The 20,793-nt window shown below is 39.4% G+C and overlaps 1 protein-coding gene across 1 annotated transcript in view; it reads right to left on the minus strand.

Moving 5' to 3' along the window:
- The window catches only part of Znf81 (zinc finger protein 81), a 99,692-nt gene that overhangs the window by 43,264 nt on the left and 35,635 nt on the right, over positions 1-20,793 (minus strand). The window contains 2 exon segments of the mRNA XM_059249976.1: positions 14,725-14,943; positions 15,471-15,576. Coding sequence (XP_059105959.1) covers positions 14,725-14,778 — 54 coding nt within the window. The 5' untranslated portion in view covers positions 14,779-14,943; positions 15,471-15,576.

Below are 20,793 nucleotides of genomic sequence, written 5' to 3' on the forward strand. Positions count from 1 at the left end.
CTAGGCCCCGGGTGGATCTCTGGGAGTCCAATTAGCGAGAATGAGGAGGGTTTATATGAGCAAGAATTGTTGAGACCAAGGTTGGATAAAGCACAGGAACAAATAGCCAAACGAACGGAAACACATGAAATATGAACCAATGGCTGAGGGGTCACCAGCTGGATCAGGCCCTCTGAGTGGGTAAGACAGTTGATTGGCCTGATCTGTTTGGGAGGCATCCAGGCAGTGGGACTGGGTCCTGTGCTCATTGCATGAGTTGGCTGTTTGAAACCTGGGGCCTATGCTGGGTCGCTTGGCTGGGAGGAGGGGACTAGACCTACCTGGACTGAGTCTACCAGGTTGATCTCAGTCCGCGGGGGAGGCTTTGCCCTGGAGGAGGTGGGAATGGGGTTGGGCTGGGGGGAAGGTGAGGGGGGCGGGAGGGGGAGAATAAGGGAATCCATGGCTGATATGTAGAACTGAATTGTATTGCAAAATAAAAATTAAAAAAAAAGATAAAGATACACAATAAAAACAGATTCAGACAGAAAGGCCTCTAAACAGGTCACAGTGTGTTTAAAAGATGTGCATAGGGGCTGGAGAGATGGCTCAGGGATTAAGAGCACTGGCTATTTTTCCAGAGGACCTGGGTTCAATTCCCAGCACCCACATGGTAGTTTACAACTGCCTATAATATAACTACCTCCAGGGGATCTGACATCAACAGACATACATGCAGGCAAAATATCAATGCACATAAAATAAATAAATCATTTTTTAAAATAATAAATAAATAAATAAAAATAAAAGATGTGCATAGGCTTGAAAGGGAAAAGAGAATATATACAGCCTTAAATTAAAAATATAGATTTAGCCGGGCGGTGGTGGCGCACACCTTTAATCCCAGCACTTGGGAGGCAGAGCCAGGCGGATCTCTGTGAGTTCGAGGCCAGCCTGGGCTACCAAGTGAGTTCCAGGAAAAGGCGCAAAGCTACACAGAGAAACCCTGTCTCAAAAAACAAAACAAAGCAAAACAAAACAAAGAAGACAACTAAGCAAGGCATGGACATGCATGACTGTAATTCCAACATTTGTAAGGCTGAGTCAAGAGAATCTCATGTTTGAAGCTAGCCTGGGCTACATAGTGAGACCCTGTCCAAAAAAAATCATCCAGTATACTGAGGAATGATTCAAATCAGCTATCTACTAGAAGAGAATTAATACTTAAAAGAAGGGATGGTAAGTTTGTTTGTAAACAAGCCCAGTCAGTGGTATGTAGACTAACTAAATTATAAAAAAGGAAGGAAAGAAAGAAGGGAGGGAGGGAGGGAGGGTGGGAGGGAGGGAGGGAAGGAGGGAGGGAGGGAGGGAAAGTTTTATTGACTTAAAAAAGAGTGGAATTTCCTTGTTTGCTCATAGTAGGGATTAGACCTGGGCCTTGTGAATGTAATGAAAAACATTCTAACACTGAGCTATATTCCTAGCCCTCTTTTTACTTTGAGTCAGGATCTCTTTTAAGTCTCCATAGCTGTCCTTGAACTCATTCTGTTGCCCAGGCAGGCCCTGAACTTCTGACCTTTTCTGCCCCAGACAACACAGTAGCTGGGGTTACAGGCCTTTGTCACCAGGCCCGGTTAAAAGGATTTTTCCACTCTTCATTACCACTGAAAAATTAAAGGGGAATGCAGAGAGGCATCCAGGGAAATATGAATTCTAAATTCTGTAAGTTAACACTGTTCAAATCTCTAGTTGATTATTTATATGAACTGAAATTTGACCTATCAAATACCACAAAGGAGACAGTTTCTAGTTTAATTCTAGCCAAGTGCACACTTCATTATACATAACAAAAAAGAGCAATAATCAGAGGAATTAAATGGAATCCAACTACTTGTATAACAACTAATATAAAATCGAAAATAACACAGAACAAAACAAAAGATGTGTAGAAATAAAAATTCAACAGAAAATGCTATCAAAGACTGATCTGAGGTGACCTAAATGCCAGCATTGGCAGAAAAGTATTTTAAAATGCTATCCATAGTTATTTCATATATTTTTATAAAAAAATTGTTCATAATGAAAACAGGATAGCTTGCCTAAGATGTATACACCATAAAACAACCAAATGAGCCGGGCGGTGGTGGCGCACGCCTTTAATCCCAGCACTCGGGAGGCAGAGCCAGGCGGATCTCTGTGAGTTCGAGGCCAGCCTGGGCTACCAAGTGAGTTCCAGGAAAGGCGCAAAGCTACACAGAGAAACCCTGTCTCGAAAAACCAAAAAACAACCAAATGAAAAGTCTAGAACTAAGAAGAACAATCTGAAACAAAAACTTTACTGAATGGGCTTAACAGAAGAATGGCAATAACAGAAAATAGATACTAAGAACTGGGACCACTGCTGAAATAAACTTGACCTGCAATTCATAGACTTTTGCAACTTGTTTGCAGAAAGAATGTGCAAGAGTTTGGAAGTTTTGTGCATGTCTTTAATCCTAACACTCTGGAGGTGGATCCCTGTGAGTTCCAGGACAGCCAGGGCTACATAATGAGACTCCCACCTTAAAGAGAGAGAGAGAGAGATGTTTAGGCTAGAAAACCCCTAGTATTCAGAAAAAAAACTTAATGAGCTATTCTGATGGGAGCCCAATGATGAAAACACTGAGTTAGATTCATGCTGCAGAGGTAGGCCCAACTCATGAGATTTCAAAGAGGAACAAAGACTATCAAGAACTGGGCTAAGGGCCATGTATGTGATATTTTGGCCAAGAATCTAGTTTTATTTTGCCCATGTACTGAGAACTTGAGTAAAGTTGGATTTACAGGTAATGGATTAATTTGTTTGATAGAGAAATTTTCAGGACAGGAGAGCATTCAACTGGTGATGAGAAAGCAGTTGTCATTCTTAAGAGATCAGCACCACTGAAGAGAAACCTGCTATTCGCACTAGGACAAATAGGAATGGTGTCTTGAGGGTAAAATCCCAATCCTTGAAAGTTCCATCTTGTAAAGATCCAAATTCAGATGTGAGGGCAATCTGGCTGACATCTGTAACCCCATTGATCGCCAGGGTTGATTTCGCTGATCTGGCTGGCTATGCAGATATCCCCTTCCACCCTCATCACTCCATGTATGTCCCTCCTGAAGCTACACACTCGGTTGAATAGAACAACCTTCCCTGAATAGAGGAGGAGCAGTCTTTGGTCAAGGATAGGTGAGTAGCTGTACTCCCATGCTAGAACGTTCAAACAAGATCCAAATTCATTTGAAGAAAAAAAGCCTAAACTGAAAAGATCCTCTGTGCCTCAAAAGCAACTGCTTAGAAGGTATTTTCCCAGGGTCAACACACAGCTCAGAGCCAGGGATCAGAGAAGGGAGGCTTAACCCTAAAATGATATCAGAGCTTAGACTTCTGATTTTTCTGACCCTTGGGTTAGAGCTAATTGTCTAACTGTACAGTATCCCACTTGAAAAACCATATGATTAGACCACCATCATTGGTATTATGGACTATGCAAACAAATTACAGCTATAGCTGAATGCTCTGGGTCATACACATAGGTCTCTATACTAAGGATCTACTTGATTGAAACTGACTGGAAACAAACTGCCAATTCAAACTTAGGTGCCCAGCCTCCTACCACTCCTGCTCAGATCCATCACACTGGACATGGCAATGCATCCATTGTAAAAATAGACATGACACAAATTACTGGACACCGTTTCTGATACAGAAGTTGCCATTACAATGCACAATTGTGAGTCCTTCAATTTTGTGATGAAGCTGGGTATGGAGTGTGTTTGTATAATGCCAGCTCTAGGGAGGTAGAGGCAGGTGGACCTCTATAACTTGCAGGCCAGCCTGGTCTACGAAGTGAGATCCAGGACAATCAAAGCTGCATAGTGAGACTCTCAAAAAAAAAAACCAAAACAAAATGTGTTATTTTGGGGATCTCATATAAAGTGTGACCCCATTTGCTCCTGAAAAACTGCCTACATCACATGTCTAGCCCCATCTCAGAGCTTTCAACATTCACTAATGTCAATTTCATATGGAAATACAAAATCCCAGGATAGCTCAAACCATCCTGTACAATAAAAGAACTTCCAGAGGTATCACCATCCCTGATTTCAAGCTCTACTACAGAGCTATAGTAATAAAAACTGCATGGTATTGGCATAAAAAGATAGGTGGATCAATGGAATTAAATTGAAGACCGAGACATAAATTCACACACCTGTGGACACCTGATTTTTGACAAAGAAGCCAAAATTATACAATGGAAAAAAGAAAGCATCTTCAACAAATGGTGCTGGACTAAGTTGATGTCAGAATGTAGAAGAATGCAAATAGATCCATATCTATCACCCTGCATAAAATTCAAACACAAATGTACCAAAGACCTCAACATAAAACCAGATACACTGAACATGATAGAAGAGAAAGTGGGGAATAGCCTTGAACACATTGGCAAAAAAGACAACTTCTTGAACAAAATACCAATAGCACAGGCACTAAGATCAACAATTAATAAATGGGACCTCATGAGACTGGAAAGCTACTGTAAAGTAAAGGACATAGGACACCATCAACAGACCAAAACAGCAGCTTATAGAATGGGAAAAGATCTTCACCAACCCCACATCTGACAGAGGGCTAACTTCCAAATATATAAAGAACTCAAGAAACTAGACATCAACAAACCAAATAATCCAATTAAAAATGATGTAAACAAAGATCTAAACAAAGAATTCTCAATAGAGGAATCTCAAATGGTTAAGAAACACATAAAGAAATATTCAACATCCTTAGCTATCAGGGAAATGCAAATCAAAACGACTCTGAGATTCCATCTTACACCTGTCAGAATAGCTAAAATCAAAAACACAAGTGACAACTCATGCTGTAGAGGATGTAGAGCAAGGTGAACACTCCTCCATGGCTGGAGGGAGTGCCAACTTGTACATCCACTATGGAAATCAATATGGCAGTTTCTCAGAAAATTGGGAATCGATGTACCTCAAGACCCAGCTATACTACTCTTGGGCATATACCCAAAGGATACTTCATTCTATCACAAAGACACTTGCTCAACTATGCTCATAGCAGCTTTATTCCTAATATCTAGAAACTGGAAACCACCTAGATGTCCCTCAACCAAAGAATGGATAAAGAAAATGTGGTACATGTACACACTAGAGTATTACTCAACTGTTAAAAACAATGACATCAGGAAATCTGTAGACAAACAGATGGAACTAGATAAAAATCACCCTGAGTGAGGTAACCCAGACCCAGAACGACAAACCTGTACTCACTCATAAGTGAATATTAGCTGTAAAGTAAAGGATAACCATGCTTCAATCCACAGACCCAGAGAGGCTAAGTAACAAGGAGTGCTCAAGGGGGGACATACGAATCTCCCTGGGAAAGGGAGATATTGCAGGTGGAGGAGAGGGTGGGATAGGACAGGAACAGGAGGGATCAGGTCAGGGAAAGATGAACGGAGAGAGTACTGAGAAAGACAACTGGAATTGAGGGACATCTCGGGGACAAGCTAGAAACCTAGTGCAATGGAAATTTCCAGGAATCTATGAAGGTGATCCCTAGCTAAGACTCCTAGGAATAGGCGATATGGCTAGCAATGAGGGATATGGAGCCTGAACTGGTCATCTATTGTAACCAAGCAAGACTTCTAGTAGAGAGATTGGGACACCAAACCAGCTACATAACCTTCAACCTACAATCTGTCTTGTGTACAAGATGTGCTAGGGTATAGGTGACACAGAAATTGTGGGAGTGGACAACTAATGATTGGTCCAGCTTAAGACCCATGCCATGAGTGGGAGCCCACCCCTGACACTGCCTGGAGGGCCAGGACCCAGGGGGTAGATAGCCCAGAGACCTAGGATAGAATCAAACATGCCTGGCAAAGAAAAGAAATCAATGAAATGATTCCCAATGATATTCTGCTCTACTCATAGATTGGTGGCTAGCCCAATTGTCATCAGAGAGGCTTCATCCAGCAACTGATGGAAACAGATGCAGACCCACAGCCAAACATTAGGTGTTCTGGGAATCCTGCAGAAAAGAAGGAAAAAAAGATTGTAGGAGCCAGAATGTAGCTGAAGTTTTACTGTGTCCTGGCCTGCCAGCAGAAAGGACAAATCTCTCCCACTCATGTCCCCCAAGTAAACACACAGAGACTTATATTACTTATAAACTGTATGGCCGTGGCAGGGTGCTTGCTATCTGTTCTTATATCTTAAATTAACTCATTTCTATAAATCTATACCTTGCCATGTGGCTCATGGCTTACCGGTATCTTACATCATGATTCTCCTCATGGTGGCTGTCAGCGTCTCCCTGCCTCAGCCTTCCACCTCCCAGCATTCTCCTCCTTCTTGTCCCACCTACACTATCCTTCCTGCCTGGCTACTGGCCAATCAGCATTCTATTTATCAATCAATCATAGTAACATATATTTACAGCATATAGGACATCCCACAGCACTTACTTCCCCTTTTCTGTTTTTTCAAAAGGGAAGATTTTAACTTTCACATAGTAAAATTACATATAACAAAACAATTATCAAGCAAGAATTACAGTTACAATATCTAGTCTATTTATAATATCTAGTCTATTTGTATTTGGCAGAATTAAAGAAGATATCCTATCTATCCTATATTTGTGAGTCTAAGATTTCATATCTAACTTATCTTTTATCATAACTAAGGAAATTATAACCATCTAGTCTTCAACTACATCAAAGACCTCAGAAGAATATAATATTACCTGAGAAACGGAAGAAGGATGCAAGCAACTTTCAAGAGTATTGCAAGAGTAGACAGAGACAGCTGGCAGCCTAGATAGTCATCCAAAGTTCTTCTGTAAAGTTGGGGCATCTGTCTTCAGCCCATTGGGCTAGAGTCTCTCAGTCACTTCTCTTTGTGTCCTGTAGAATGTCTGGCAGTTTCCTCCGAGAAGCAGGAACCTGAAGGACCATTTTGCCAAGCAAAGTTCAGTGTTCACTTTCCTATGGGTCCTGCATGTCCAGTCGATCAAGCAGTCCAGGCAAGAACAGTTTCTTGCCTAAATGGCTATTTTTGGCAAGGTGAAGATAAACTCCATATAGAGTGTCTTCAATGCCCATCCTCCTCTCTGAAGTAAATTGGTGCTGCTAGAAGCAGACATGTCTCACTGTCCAGAAAGTCTAAATTTTTAAAATATTTTAAATGCCATATTCTGTAGGTCTTTGAAGTGTTTGAAGATTACCTACCTAAATGAATTATATCTATGTATACCTTGAAAACTTAATATGACTATAACTTTGACTATCATAGAAGACTAATTATTAATCTGTATTTCTTAATTATCCATTACAATCTAAATGAGTTACATAAGCATAGCACCTTAAATAAGAGTAGAAACATATATATAGTAGAACAAAATCGACTCTAAATTTGTGTCAATAAACTAAAATCTATAGCAATGTAAAACATTTTAAACAAATTGTTCTTTAAAAGTAGGTTCAATAATTTACCCCTTCATCCTATCATATCTAAACTATCCCCTTTTCTTCTTTAGAAAGCGATTACATTTATAATCAACCTGCTTTTAAATAAAAATACTGGTTTTGCTCTGTTCCACACCAGAGGGCTCTTCTGATATGGGACAGAAAAATCTCTCAACCTTTTGTTTTAGCAATATGCTTGGGTTTAGAGAAGGAGTGAGCCAATTCCATCTCCAAAGCCAACTTGGTATATTTGGGAATTTGGATGTATCTTCTCATACTACTTCCTGCTGGATGAGGGCACTGTATCTTATGGGGACACAAAGAAAATTTTAGGATTATGGAGTAGTCCATGAGGGTGTATTGTCTGAGCCAGTTGCCTTCAAACCATTTTGGATGTTGGATCATCTGGGCCATGGTGTCATCGGAGACTTTTCAGGGGGTCTTGGCTGGTCAAACCTGATGTATCTTAATCTGGAACAAATCCATAGCCTCTTGCTTTCTGTGGAAACAAAAGCAGAGCCTCCTTTCCAAAGCAACCTATCCTTAGATGCAAATTTTGAAGTCAAAGTATCTTTAAAATATACATATTGGCTTAGCTCAATAGCTTTTACAATCAAATGAGTTTCTGCTGTTAAAAATTCCAAAGACAATACAATCCAGATTCTCTGTGTAATATCCATCTTTACGTGGCTTATTTTTTATACTACTTTTACTGTCTTTTTAAAGACTTTATTTTTAAAAACTATCTATTTCTTTATATAACTGCATTTTTTTCTCTTTCAAGCCTACATACATTTTTACATACATTGTAAACTGTTTAGAGGTTTATCCCATCTCAATCTGTCTTATTGTGAATCTATTGCTTTAAACTGCAGCATTCTAAGACTGAAACGTCAGCTATGGCTGCTGGCTCCACCCACCTCAGCTTTTCAACATGGTGGTGGTTTACTGGCAGCTCTGGAAACCATGCTCCCACAGACTCTGGGAAGCAGTGGGTCTATGATTCCAACTAGCAGCGTGTAGCCCAGAAACCTCTTTTTTTTTTGAAACTAGCAAAAACTATATCCAACACACAGCATAGTGCACAACTTGGAGACACCTCTGTATAACATTGCGTAGGTCATGCCCACAAGCCTTGAACCTGCCATAGAGTAGCTCAAACCCGCAGGCTGCCACTAACTTGAGAGAGACAACTAGGAAGCTGTTTTTAGCTCCGTTTTAGAATCTCTTTTCTCAGGTTTTAGGTGGAAACTCTTGCCAACCCATTGGGGGCCATTTGTAGCTGAAGTTTCCTGGTCCTGCCTGGCCCATAGTCAGGACAAATCTCTCCCACTCATGTCCCCCAAGTAAACACACAGAGACTTATATTACTTATAAACTGTATGGCCGTGGCAGGGTGCTTGCTATCTGTTCTTATATCTTAAATTAACTCATTTCTATAAATCTATACCTTGCCATGTGGCTCATGGCTTACCGGTATCTTACATCATGATTCTCCTCATGGTGGCTGTCAGCGTCTCCCTGCCTCAGCCTTCTACCTCCCAGCATTCTCCTCCTTCTTGTCCCACCTACACTATCCTTCCTGCCTGGCTACTGGCCAATCAGCATTCTATTTATCAATCAATCATAGCAACATATATTTACAGCATACAGGACATCCCACAGCACCAGAAGAGGTCAAGGACACAAGAAAACCCAGAGAATCAACTAACTTGGGCTCATAGGGGCTGACAGAGACTGAACTGACAGAGCCTGCATGGGACTGACCTAGGCCCTCTGCATGTGTGTTACAGTTGTGTAGCTTGGTCTTCTTGTGGGACTCCTAACAGTGGGAGCAGGGGCTGTCTCTAATTCATTTGCTGGCTTTTAGGACCCTTATCCTCATACTGGGGTGCCTTGTCCAGTCTTCACCTTGATATGCCATGTTTTGTTGATATCCATGGGAGTCCCGTCCTTCTCTGAAAAGAAACAGGAGGACTGGATGAGGAGGGAGAGGCACAGAAGGAAAGTGTAGGGGGGGACAAGGAGGAGAGGAAGGAGGGGAAACAGTGGTTGGGTTGTGTGGTGGTATGTTAATAAATAAAGTTGCCTGGGGTCAGAGCTATTAGAGCCATAGCAAGTGCGTGGCAGTGGTGGTGTACGCCTTTAAGGACCTGGAGGGCGGTACATACAGGCACTGACAAGGCAGTCACTGATTGGGTTTACAACCAATCAGAAGCCAGAACAGAGAGACTATAGAGACAGACACACAGAAGGAAGGTCTCTCTTTCGGAGAGCTCTCTTGGCTGAGGAGGATCCCTGAATCAGGAAGGGTGAGGCTCTTGGCTCTGACCTCTTGGCTTTCTTCTCTGAATCGGCTCTGTGTCTTCTGTCTGATAAAACCATTGGCTACATCTACACTGAATTACATCTACATTTGGCGCCCAACGTGACAAGAATCCGTTAAAAACCGTTTAACTGCTAAGCTGGATTCACACCTCGGACACTAGGTGGCTGTTTTGAAATTCCCTTGGATTTGTACTGTTCTACGAGGACTTGGTTATCCAATATTTTAAAGGAAACTATTTAAAGAGAAAATTTTTTCCACATTTAAAAAAAAAAAAGAGAATGGGTTTTCTGTGTTCATTAGAAGAAAATTGGGCTTTGTTTGCAATTTTAGACAGTCTAACAATGGAACAGTTATATGAGAAGATTAATGTTGATAGAATTATGCATTTTATTACTATATTTATTCTTATTTTACTATTTAAGAAGATAGTCAATTTAAGTGCCAGGGTGACAGCTTTAGAAACTTGATACACTTGTAAAAACTCAGACAGAAGAAACTAACAGTGAAGTTGCTTCAAGATTGGATCATAGGGTTACAGAAAGAAAGCCTGTTTTCACACAGTCACCCTTAGTTTGTCCAGTAACCGTACAGCAGTTGCCTGATCAAATGACTACACAAAACATTTGGGCTCCAATCGAAATGTTAGATTTACGAAGGTTTAAGGAGGCAATAGTATCTTATGGCATGCATTCCCCATATGTAAAGCAAATGTTAAAACTCTTGGTCAACATATAATAGGATTGTACCACAGGATTGGCGGGAGCTGGCACAAGCTGTTCTGGAACCCAGTCAAAGGCTTCAGTGGCTAACTTGGTTCAAGGATGAAGCTAAAAACATAGAAAAACAGTGGAGGGATAAAGGAATACAAGTCTGCCAGGATCAGCTTATGGGAGAAGGTCAATATGCTTCAGCACCAGCACAATGTTTATATGATGTCCAAACCCTAATTTTATGTCGAACAGCAGCCTTGAATGCATGGGACAGAGTTGAGGAACCAGGAAAAAAAAACTGAGTCATTTACAAAGGTTGTACAAGGCCCAAAAGAATCTTTCACAGACTTTTTACAAAGACTGGCTTTAGCAGTAAAGAGAATGGTCCCGGATTCAGAAGCTGGTAAGATAATAATTGAAACTTTGGTCTTTGAGAATGCCAATGCAGCATGCAAAACAATAATCAGGCCGTTAAAGGCAAGATCTGCACCTTTGGAAGATTGGATTAGAGACACGGTTAATGTTGAAACTCATGAGCATGATGATACGTGGGTAGGAGAAGCAATTTCAAGAGGTTTGAGGAATGTTAGATGTTTTGGATGTGGAAGGCAAGGACATTTGAAAAGGGACTGTAAACAGGTCATTCCTAGAAACAATGTTTCCTCAAGGAACAATGGCAACAGAATGCCCCTTCCTTCTGGAGTATGCAGAAGGTGTGGTAAGGGAAAACACTGGACCAACGAATGTAGATCAACAAGGGACAGACAGAGTAATCCTTTGCCTCAGTCTTCGGGAAACTCCCAGAGGGGCCTCATGCAGGCCCCAATAGCAAATCCAGTTCAAACCTTTCCTGCAGTCATAGAGGAAACCCCTACTCAGAGCAATTAAATAACCAAATGCCTATTGGAATAAGTCATGCTGGTCAGGATGATGAAACAGAGAGAATAGAAAATTCAGGAGAAAACATAAAGAAAAATTTTTGGCAAAATTCTATTAATGAACAAAGACCAAAATTATCGAAGTTTTTTGCTTATTACAATATAAAGCATACTACAGGCATACCACATAATCCTACAGGTCAAGCAGTTATAGAAAGATCAAACAGAACTCTAAAGGATATGCTAAATAAACAGAAAGTGGTAACAAAAACCCCCAGAAACAGACTGCATAATGCTCTATTAACTTTGAATTTTCTTAATGCCAATGAGAAAGGAACAACAGCTGCAGAGAGACATTGGATAATAGAAAAAACTACAGAATTAAATCAGCCTATACACTTTAAGGATGTGCTGACCTCAGAATGGAAACCAGGGTATGTGTTACGTTGGGGACGAGGTTTTGCTTTTGTTTCTACAGGAGAAGATAAGTTGTGGGTACCATCAAAATTGATAAAGGTTCGATTTGAACAAGAGAAACCTCTTAATTAGAGGAGGTGATAGTTCATCAACCAACATGAACATCCGATTTAAACTAACTTATACCAGTAACACATGTCTTTTCATTTAATCAGATAGTAACTTGCCAAAAAGGAACATCCCCAAAAATTAGTCTTGGGGAAAGGTTTTCGTTTTTGTCTTTTAGGAGAATGGAGGTTAAGGAATCTGAAGAACACTGGACAAATGAGACAACTGATCAGCTTTGAACTACAAGGTGCTCAGAGTAATTTTGAGATGACTAGCTGAGATGATCCAGTCTCAAAGACTACTTGAATAAGGACTTGAGATGAACCCTGAACTTTGGCATTATACACAGACTGGATAATGAAGGATATGGTTACCTTTCCTAGAATTTGACAATTAACCTAAAATTTTTCTTTCAGGATAAAGATAACTTCGCCCATACCCAGTAGGAAGCAATTTTAAGAATACGACGCCCACATTCCCAAAGAGGTGGTGTGGGGCAGGTGGTTTTTTGATCTTTTTAATGGGTTTTGGGTCTGGGATAATTTTCGTTGTTTAAGGGGTTGGTTACAAGTTGTTGTCAAGGGTTAGGAAAAAGGCTAAGCAAAGGAGATTAGATTTAAGGTTCTTATTTAAAAAAAAAAAAGAAAGAAGAAGAAAAAGACAATTACTAGTTTTAAGTATTTTACATTGGATTGGATTGTTTTATACTGTATACAAGTTATATATATTGGAATTGATATTGTTAGAAAATGCTATATGTATATTTCTAATTGTACTTATACCGTTCATTTAACAATGCAATTTTCTGATCCTTGAATGTTATTATCACCAACTATTAGGATATAAAGAAATGAAAGTTAGTTAGTTATAGTTGAAGATTAGTTAGTTATAGTTGAAATTTAGTTATAGTTGAAGATTAGTTAGTTATAGTTGAAGATTAATTAGGATAGAAAGTGAATTAGATACATTTTGGACTCAACAAAATAAGATAAATAATGAAATTATTTTCTCTGAATTTGTCAAATACAAATGGACTAGAAATTATTTAGACATTGTATATAGTTATTGTACTTTTGTATGTAGTTTTTCTTTTGTTAGTTATAACCTTTTTCTTTTTTTTTCTTTTTATTAAATTAGAAAAGGGGAAATGTGGTGGTATGTTAATAAATAAAGTTGCCTGGGGTCAGAGCTATTAGAGCCATAGCAAGTGCGTGGCAGTGGTGGTGTACGCCTTTAAGGACCTGGAGGGCGGTACATACAGGCACTGACGAGGCAGTCACATGATTGGGTTTACAACCAATCAGAAGCCAGAACAGAGAGACTATAGAGACAGACACACAGGAAGGAGGGCTCCTCTTTCGGAGAGCTCTCTTGGCTGAGGAGGATCCCTGAATCAGAAAGGGTGAGGCTCTTGGCTTCCTTCTCTGAATCGGCTCTGTGTCTTCTGTCTGATAAAACCGTTGGCTACATCTACACTGAATTACATCTACAGGGTTGTAAAAAATAGATAGGTGGGTGGATGGATGGATGGATAGGTAGATAGATAGATAGATAGACAGACAGACAATCAGACAGATAGACAAATAGGCAGATAAATAAATAAATACAGCCCAGAGAAAATGAAGCAATTTTATATGTGTTAGAGAAAGCTGAGCATATAGGAGAAAAATGGATAAGAGAACTTTGACTGTATAGATTTGTACTTTTCAAACTTTTTGTCTATATTACTAAAACATTAAATTTAAAATTAAACTATTAGTTAGGCATGGTAGCATACACCATTAATCTCAGTACTCATGGGGAAGAGGAAGGTGAATCTTTGTGAGTTACAGGCCAGCCTGATCTATATAGCAAGTTCCAGGGCAGCAAAGGCTGCATAGTAAGACCCTTTCTAAAAAAAATTAAACTGTTACTAATACTCTCTAAGTAATAAGATACTGTCACTGCAACTATAAAATAGTAATAGTGGGGTGTTTGTGGGGATGTTCTAAAAATTTTAAGTTATTTGAACAAAAATTATAATAGTATTAATGATGTACAACAGATTTAGAAGAAAAAGTGTTTTTTTAATTAATTTGAAGGAAAATAAGAGATAGAAAGGTGCCAGATAGGGTAGTACGTACCTATAATCCCAGAAAGCTAAAAGGGTTACAAGTCTAAGGCCAGTCGAGGTAACTTAGCAAGACCCTATCTTAAAATTTAAAAAAAAAATTAAAATAATAGGGTAGGAGCTGGAGAGATGCCTCAGTAGTTAAGAGCATCTAGCTGCTTCCCAGAGGAACTGGGTTTGATTTCCAGCATCCATATGACAGCTAACGAACAGTAACTCCAGTCTCAGGAGATCTAATGACCTTTTATGTTCTCTATGGGCACTGTGTTCATGTTGTACACAGGCATACATCCAGGCCCAACATCCACACACTTAAAATAATAAAGTGTTCTTTAAAAGGTTTCGTTATAGCCGGGCGGTGGTGGCGCACGCCTTTAATCCCAGCACTCGGGAGGCAGAGCCAGGTGGATCTCTGTGAGTTCGAGGCCAGCCTGGGCTACCAAGTGAGTTCCAGGAAAAGGCGCAAAGCTACAGAGAAACCCTGTCTCGAAAAACCAAAAAAAAAAAAGGTTTCGTTATAGCTTCATGTACACCCTACTAGAATGTAGCTTCAAATGGCTGTGAAAATTGTATCAGGGTTGGGGGACATGCACATAAAATTATGTTTTTCTTTAAGCCTCAGAAGTTCAGGATAAACAAAATCCTACCCCCTCGATCTCTTTTCTTTTCCCCTCACCTCATAGGCCTTGCCATGTCTCGCTGGCTGAGGAGGGTCTTGGGTGGCCACCATGTCAATGCTATCCCTAGGCTCTCTTGTTGGTAACTCTGCTCTGTTCAGGTTCTCCAATTCTGTTGAAGTCTGTAGACTTAACAGGCTCTTCTAGGGTCAGAAGGAAGATCCCACAGTCTTTGCTATGGGATTTCTCATTGGGACTCCACAGATACTCAAAGATACCTGAAAAGACAGTGTACAAATTATCAGAATCACACAACATCTGCTACTAAATATATGATAGTGCCAAAGTACAGTTCAATCCACTGGATACTTTACAGTATCTACTGGACACCCACAGTAGACAAAGTCCCAGAAATATTGATTGAAAGTAGAATATGAGGAAATATGCGAGATTTCTAATAAGATTAATAAAAATTTAAATTTTAGCTTTACAATATTTAGGCATGATATTATAAAAATGTTTCTTGAGTTTTACTTTTAAATGAATAAAAACTATCTCAAGTAGCTGTGAAAATTAAAATGAAATGATGTTTATGAGGCACTTAGCATAAGACTGGCACAATGAAAATAGAGCACATATCAGCAGGTACTCTTATACAGGTTGAGCATTCTGAATCTCAAAGTCTCAAATTTAATAAAACCCAAAACGTTTTAAACATTGACATGATATGGAGATGTAAAATTCCACATTTAACTGTGAAGGATCACAGTCAAAACAAGGTTGCAAAAAATATTACATAAATTACCTTCAAGTTAAGCTGTAAGGTGGAGATGAAACATAAAAAGTTCAATTATGGATTTGGATCTCAGCCTCATTATATCTCTTCATGTTAAATGGAAATGGTCCAAAATCTGAAAAAGAAACACAAAACACAAAACATTTCTGATCCCAAGCTTTCCAGATAAAGACTAATTACCCTGTATAAGGACCCATTAATATGCAAAGGCAGGTAGATGTCTTATAATTTGCACAAAACCTTTCATCTACATATTAATAATTCTTGTTTCTGTACTTTCTATGTGCAGAAACAGAAGGTTAGTGATTACAAGTTACACCCAGTCTACCTTACTTCAAAGTTCACATTCACAGCTGGGTGTAGTGGCACAAGCCTCTAAGCTCAGCACTCAGGAGGCAGAGGCATGCAGATCTCTGTGAGTTCGAGGCTAGCCTGATCTACATTGTGAGTTCCAGGACAGCCAGGGCTACATATACAGACAAAACCCAGAGAGTTTGAAAAATCAAAACCCAGAGAGAGAGAGAGAGAGAGAGAGAGAGAGAGAGAGAGAGAGAGAGAGAGAGAGAGAAGGAGGAGGAGGAGGAGGAGGAGGAGGAGGAGGAGGAGGAGAAGAAGAAGAAGAAGAAGAAGAAGAAGAAGAAGAAGAAGAAGAAGAAGAAGAAGAAGAAGAAGAAGAAAAGACAAGGAGATGGAGAGAGAGATGGCTCAGCAGTTAAAAGCACTGACTGCTCTTCCAGGAAACCCAGGTTTGGTTCTCAGCACCCACATGGTGGCTAACAACTGTTTCTAACTCCAGTTCCAGGGAATCTAAGTCATCTTCTATCCTTTTCAGGCACTGCCTATGCATGTGGTGTACAGAGATATATGCAGGCAAAATACCCATACACATAAAATAAAAATAAATCTCAAAAAAAAAAAGAAAATAGACAACAGAAATGGGTGAATTTGAAAGAGACCAAGATGCAGTAGGGAGCGATGATGACATAACACGGCAATAACAAATAGGTATTTCTAAAAAGTAGAAAAAAATAGTGGATAATTTATATGCAACATGAGAAACAATGCATTGGTGAGTTCTCTGAATTTTCTTTTTCACTTCCAAATATCACCTAAAGATGCTGGAGAAATTTATACAGAATCCTCAACAGAAACATAACAACCACAACAAAAAGGCTTCAAGAAATGCCCTTTCTTTTGTAAAAGATTAAGCAAAGGTGGCCTAATGGAACAGAAAATGTGAGAGATTTTGACAAGTTTAAAATATGTATTTAAGATAGAATTTGCAAAATGCTTACTCTGCTGACAGAAAATGGATTTTTTTTATATGCTCAGCTATTTCTAGCAAGGCACTAATGTTTGTTTTTCTGAGACAGGAGAATTTCATTAATTAGCCCATGCTTGCCTCAAACTCTATTAGTGGAAACTAGCCTTGAATTCATAACCCTACCTCACCCTCCTTAGTACCAGGGGTGTAGGAATGCAGCATTGAAATGCATGTTTTTTTCAAGAGCCCACTGAACACTTTGCAAGATAGGAAATACCAGGGATCATAAAACATTATAAAACAAGATCATTTCATATATTTTCTCTGATTATAATGCCAAACTTGAAACCAATCCCACTGCCAAGCTCAACAACTATTTCGCCTATCCAGAGGGCCTAGTCCAGTACCATGGGGGCTCCATTTATTTTTAGTTATTGAAAATGTAATAGTACAAGTAAAGTACTCTCTAGTTATGTTAATATTGTCAGATTGTAACATTATTCATTTTTTTAATTTTTGTTTCTTTTCATTTTCCATGTAGTCTCATTGAACCACCTTGTGTATGCTAGGAATCAAACCTGGGCCCAGTGTTCCTAACCACTGGGAGACCTCTCCAGCCTATAGGAAGTCTCCTTATTGCTTATTCAGAAGCTCATCTATGAATAAGTCTGTAAGCAGGTCATCATGTATTGCAGATGAAATACTATGTTTTTATGTACTTGTTTTAATACTCAGTTGTACAGAAATTATGCACTGAAGTACAATACTATTCTTTTTTGAAAAACAAAAATCTAAAAACAATGTAAGTTTAACATGAATCAAAATGAACAAACTAGAATAATATTAAACAATACTTCTCAGTGATTATATAAAGCATAACACATTTTGCATTAATACTACATTAAATAATAGAGAGTCTTGAAGTTAAGGTAGTTTAGATCTATGTGTCTTCCATCTGTCTGTACTTTGAGTTCTGTGTTCTGTCTGTTGTCTGCCTGTCGTGTATGAGTGTGTGTGCATGTATGTGTGTGATGTGTATCTGTCCCTATTGTCTATACCTAACAAAAGGCTTTGCTCTATATTTATTGAATGGCCCAGAAAATATGGTATGTGAAGGGAATTTACAAAGATCTTTGAGTTTTACAAGTCAGGAAGTTACTTTCCTGATGCCAATTGACCAAGAATAGCACTCAGAACCACAAACAGGTATTATCAAACTTTCTATATGTTGCTTCCAACATTTATGATAGATATTAGTTTAAAGTTGCTTTCAATCTTCTGGCTACTTTCACCAAGTGATTACACACACACACACAAAAAAAAAAAAAAAATTCTGGATCAGGGATATGGAAGAATACATAGTTTAAGATTAAAGCCATACATTTAGCTTATGTTGTAAAACTCTGATTACATAGTGCCCTAGTTAGGTTTCTGTCGCTATGATAAACACCATAAGCAAAGGCAACTTGGGGAGGAAAGGGTTTATTTTAGTTTAGATCTTAATAGTCCATCTTGGAGAGAAGTCAGGGCAGGGACTCAAGGCAGGAACCTGGAGGCAGGTATCTGAACTAGAGGCCATAGAGGAGTGCTGCTTACTAGCTTGCTTCTCCAGGTTTGCTCAGTTTGCTTTCTTATAAACCTCAGGACCACCTGCCCAGGAATGGCACTGCCCACAGTGTGTTTGGCACACCCACATCAATCAAGAAAATGTTCCATAGGTTTCACTACATACCAATCTGATGGGGGCATTTCCTCAGTTGACGTTTCCTCTTTGGAGAAGACCCTAGCTACTGTCAGGTTGACAAAAACTAACCAAGACGGAAAGGAAGTTCAAGGCAAAGTGAGACTGGTTACAACGTTTTCTTAAAGGCAAGATAAACTTAAGCAGATTGAATATACACAGTAGGGAAATAGCATAGCCGGAAGTTTCTGTGTCCCACCCAGCCCCATGGTCCAGATGAATCTCTCCCACCCACAGTCCCACAGCTACTTTTAAAATAATCACCCAGAGGCTTAATATTATTTACAAACTGTTTGGTCTATTGCTCAGGATTCTTGCTAGCTAGCTCTTTCATCTTAAATTAACCCATTTCTATTAATCTATGCTTTGCCAAGTGGCTTTGTGGCATTACCTGTGTTCCATTACATCTTGCTCCCCCAAACAGTGCTCAATGCCTCCTCTGACTCTGCCTTATTCTCTTTGTCTCTTTGCTTGGATTCCCTGCCTGGCTCTATTCTGCCTTGCGATAGGCCATAGCAGCTTCCTTATTAACCAATCATAGCAACACATATTCAGTGTACAGAAAGACCATCCCACACCAAAACAGATTGAGTACATAGTTTTAAGTGGTCTCTTTGCAACTTGGTTGCAAGATCTGGCAAAAGTTCAAGTTCTGGAGACAAGAGGGACTTTCAGAAAAAGATATTACCATGACTTTCATAAAATTAAAAGCCACTGGGGGCTAGCAAGATAGCTCAGTGGGTAAAGGTACCTGTCACCAAATCTGATAACCTGAGTTCAATCACCAGGTCCCATGAACTTGGGAAAAAAGAGAACCAATTCCCACAAATAGTCCTCTGACTGTTACATGTGCACCCCAGCATCTGCATGTGCACATGTATGTGCATGCACACATACACATACATAATTTAAAATGGAAAAAAGTGAAAGCCACTTAAAGAACATACTATTTAGAAATGCATCTACTTGCAATAAAGTTATATTTTAAAAGAAATGGTGATCTTGAGATTCAAGACAGTGATTATGTCCATTGAGAGCAAACAGGAAAACTCACTGTGGGACTATTTGTTGTAAAGGCAAGCCTTTGCCTTTTAAGTATGAACTGTATTATTAAAACTAAATGTTGAATTAATTTGGAAAATTAAAATGTTGGCTAACTATCTAAATGAAAACATGAGGAAGTCTTTATGGAAGAAAACAATGTCTTTCAAATGTGGCTAGAAATCTTCGGCCCCAGTCCAGACATACCACTTAGTGGTGAGATGAGCAGAACACAGGAGTTCTGCAGCCTTGACATTGCTACACCTGCCAAAGATACTGTGGTTCTAAGGTACAATTTGTATTGTCACTCAGGCTGCTGGTCAAATGTCCTTCTTCAGAGGTGTTTCTTACCTCTCAAGCTTTTCCTCATATGCCCATCTTCTTCTTGGCCTTCCTACTGATTAGCAACTTATGCATTTACTGTTTGCTCATTGTTTAGCTGACACTGCAGCCATTTCTAATTCTCAGTGACTTTATTTCTCCTCTATTTGATACACCATGCAGAGGAGGGGAAAATGCACATGGTAATCAATTTCTCTTTTTCCTCACTGTGGAAATGAGTATGGAACTCCAGGCATTGCACATGTGTGCAAGCACTTTACCACTGAGCTACATGTCCAACCAAAGCCACTTAATTCCCTTTCACTTTTCCTTTTATCTATTTTGTTTGGTTTGTTAATTTTCTTGAAATTTTCATTTCCCTCCCCAAAGCATCTAGAGGCACCTCTGTATGAAACACTGACATAAAATTAATTTGAATACATAATGCAAGAAATACTAAAACATTTTATTTTTACATTCTTCCATTTTTTATGTAGATCTCAGTTTCAAAAATATATTAGGTTCCTTATATCTGAGGAACTTCTTACCATTTGTTGCAATAAATTCCTTTGGTGGTTTTTTTGTTTGACTTTTGTGGTGCTAACAGATGGAACCCAGGGCCATGTGCATGCTAGACAAGTGCTTTGCCACTGAGCTCCATCCCCAGAACCCATCAGTGCATTTTTTATCTCAGTCTATTTATACTTCTTGTCTTAGTTAGGATTTCTATTGCTGTGAAGAGACACCATGACCATAGTAACTCTTACAAAGGAAACATTTAATTGGGGCTGGCTTACAGTTTCAGAGGTTTAGTCATGGCGGCATGCAGGCAGACATGGTGCTGGAGAAGGAGCTGAGAGTTCTACATCTTGATCCTCAGGCAACAGAAGGAGACTGGGTCCAACACTGAGCATAGCTTGAGCATATGAGACCTCAAAGCCCACCCCCACAGTGACACGCTTCCT

Source organism: Peromyscus eremicus, chromosome X (assembly GCF_949786415.1).
Source record: "Peromyscus eremicus chromosome X, PerEre_H2_v1, whole genome shotgun sequence".
In the NCBI taxonomy this organism is placed as follows: Eukaryota; Metazoa; Chordata; class Mammalia; order Rodentia; family Cricetidae; genus Peromyscus; species Peromyscus eremicus.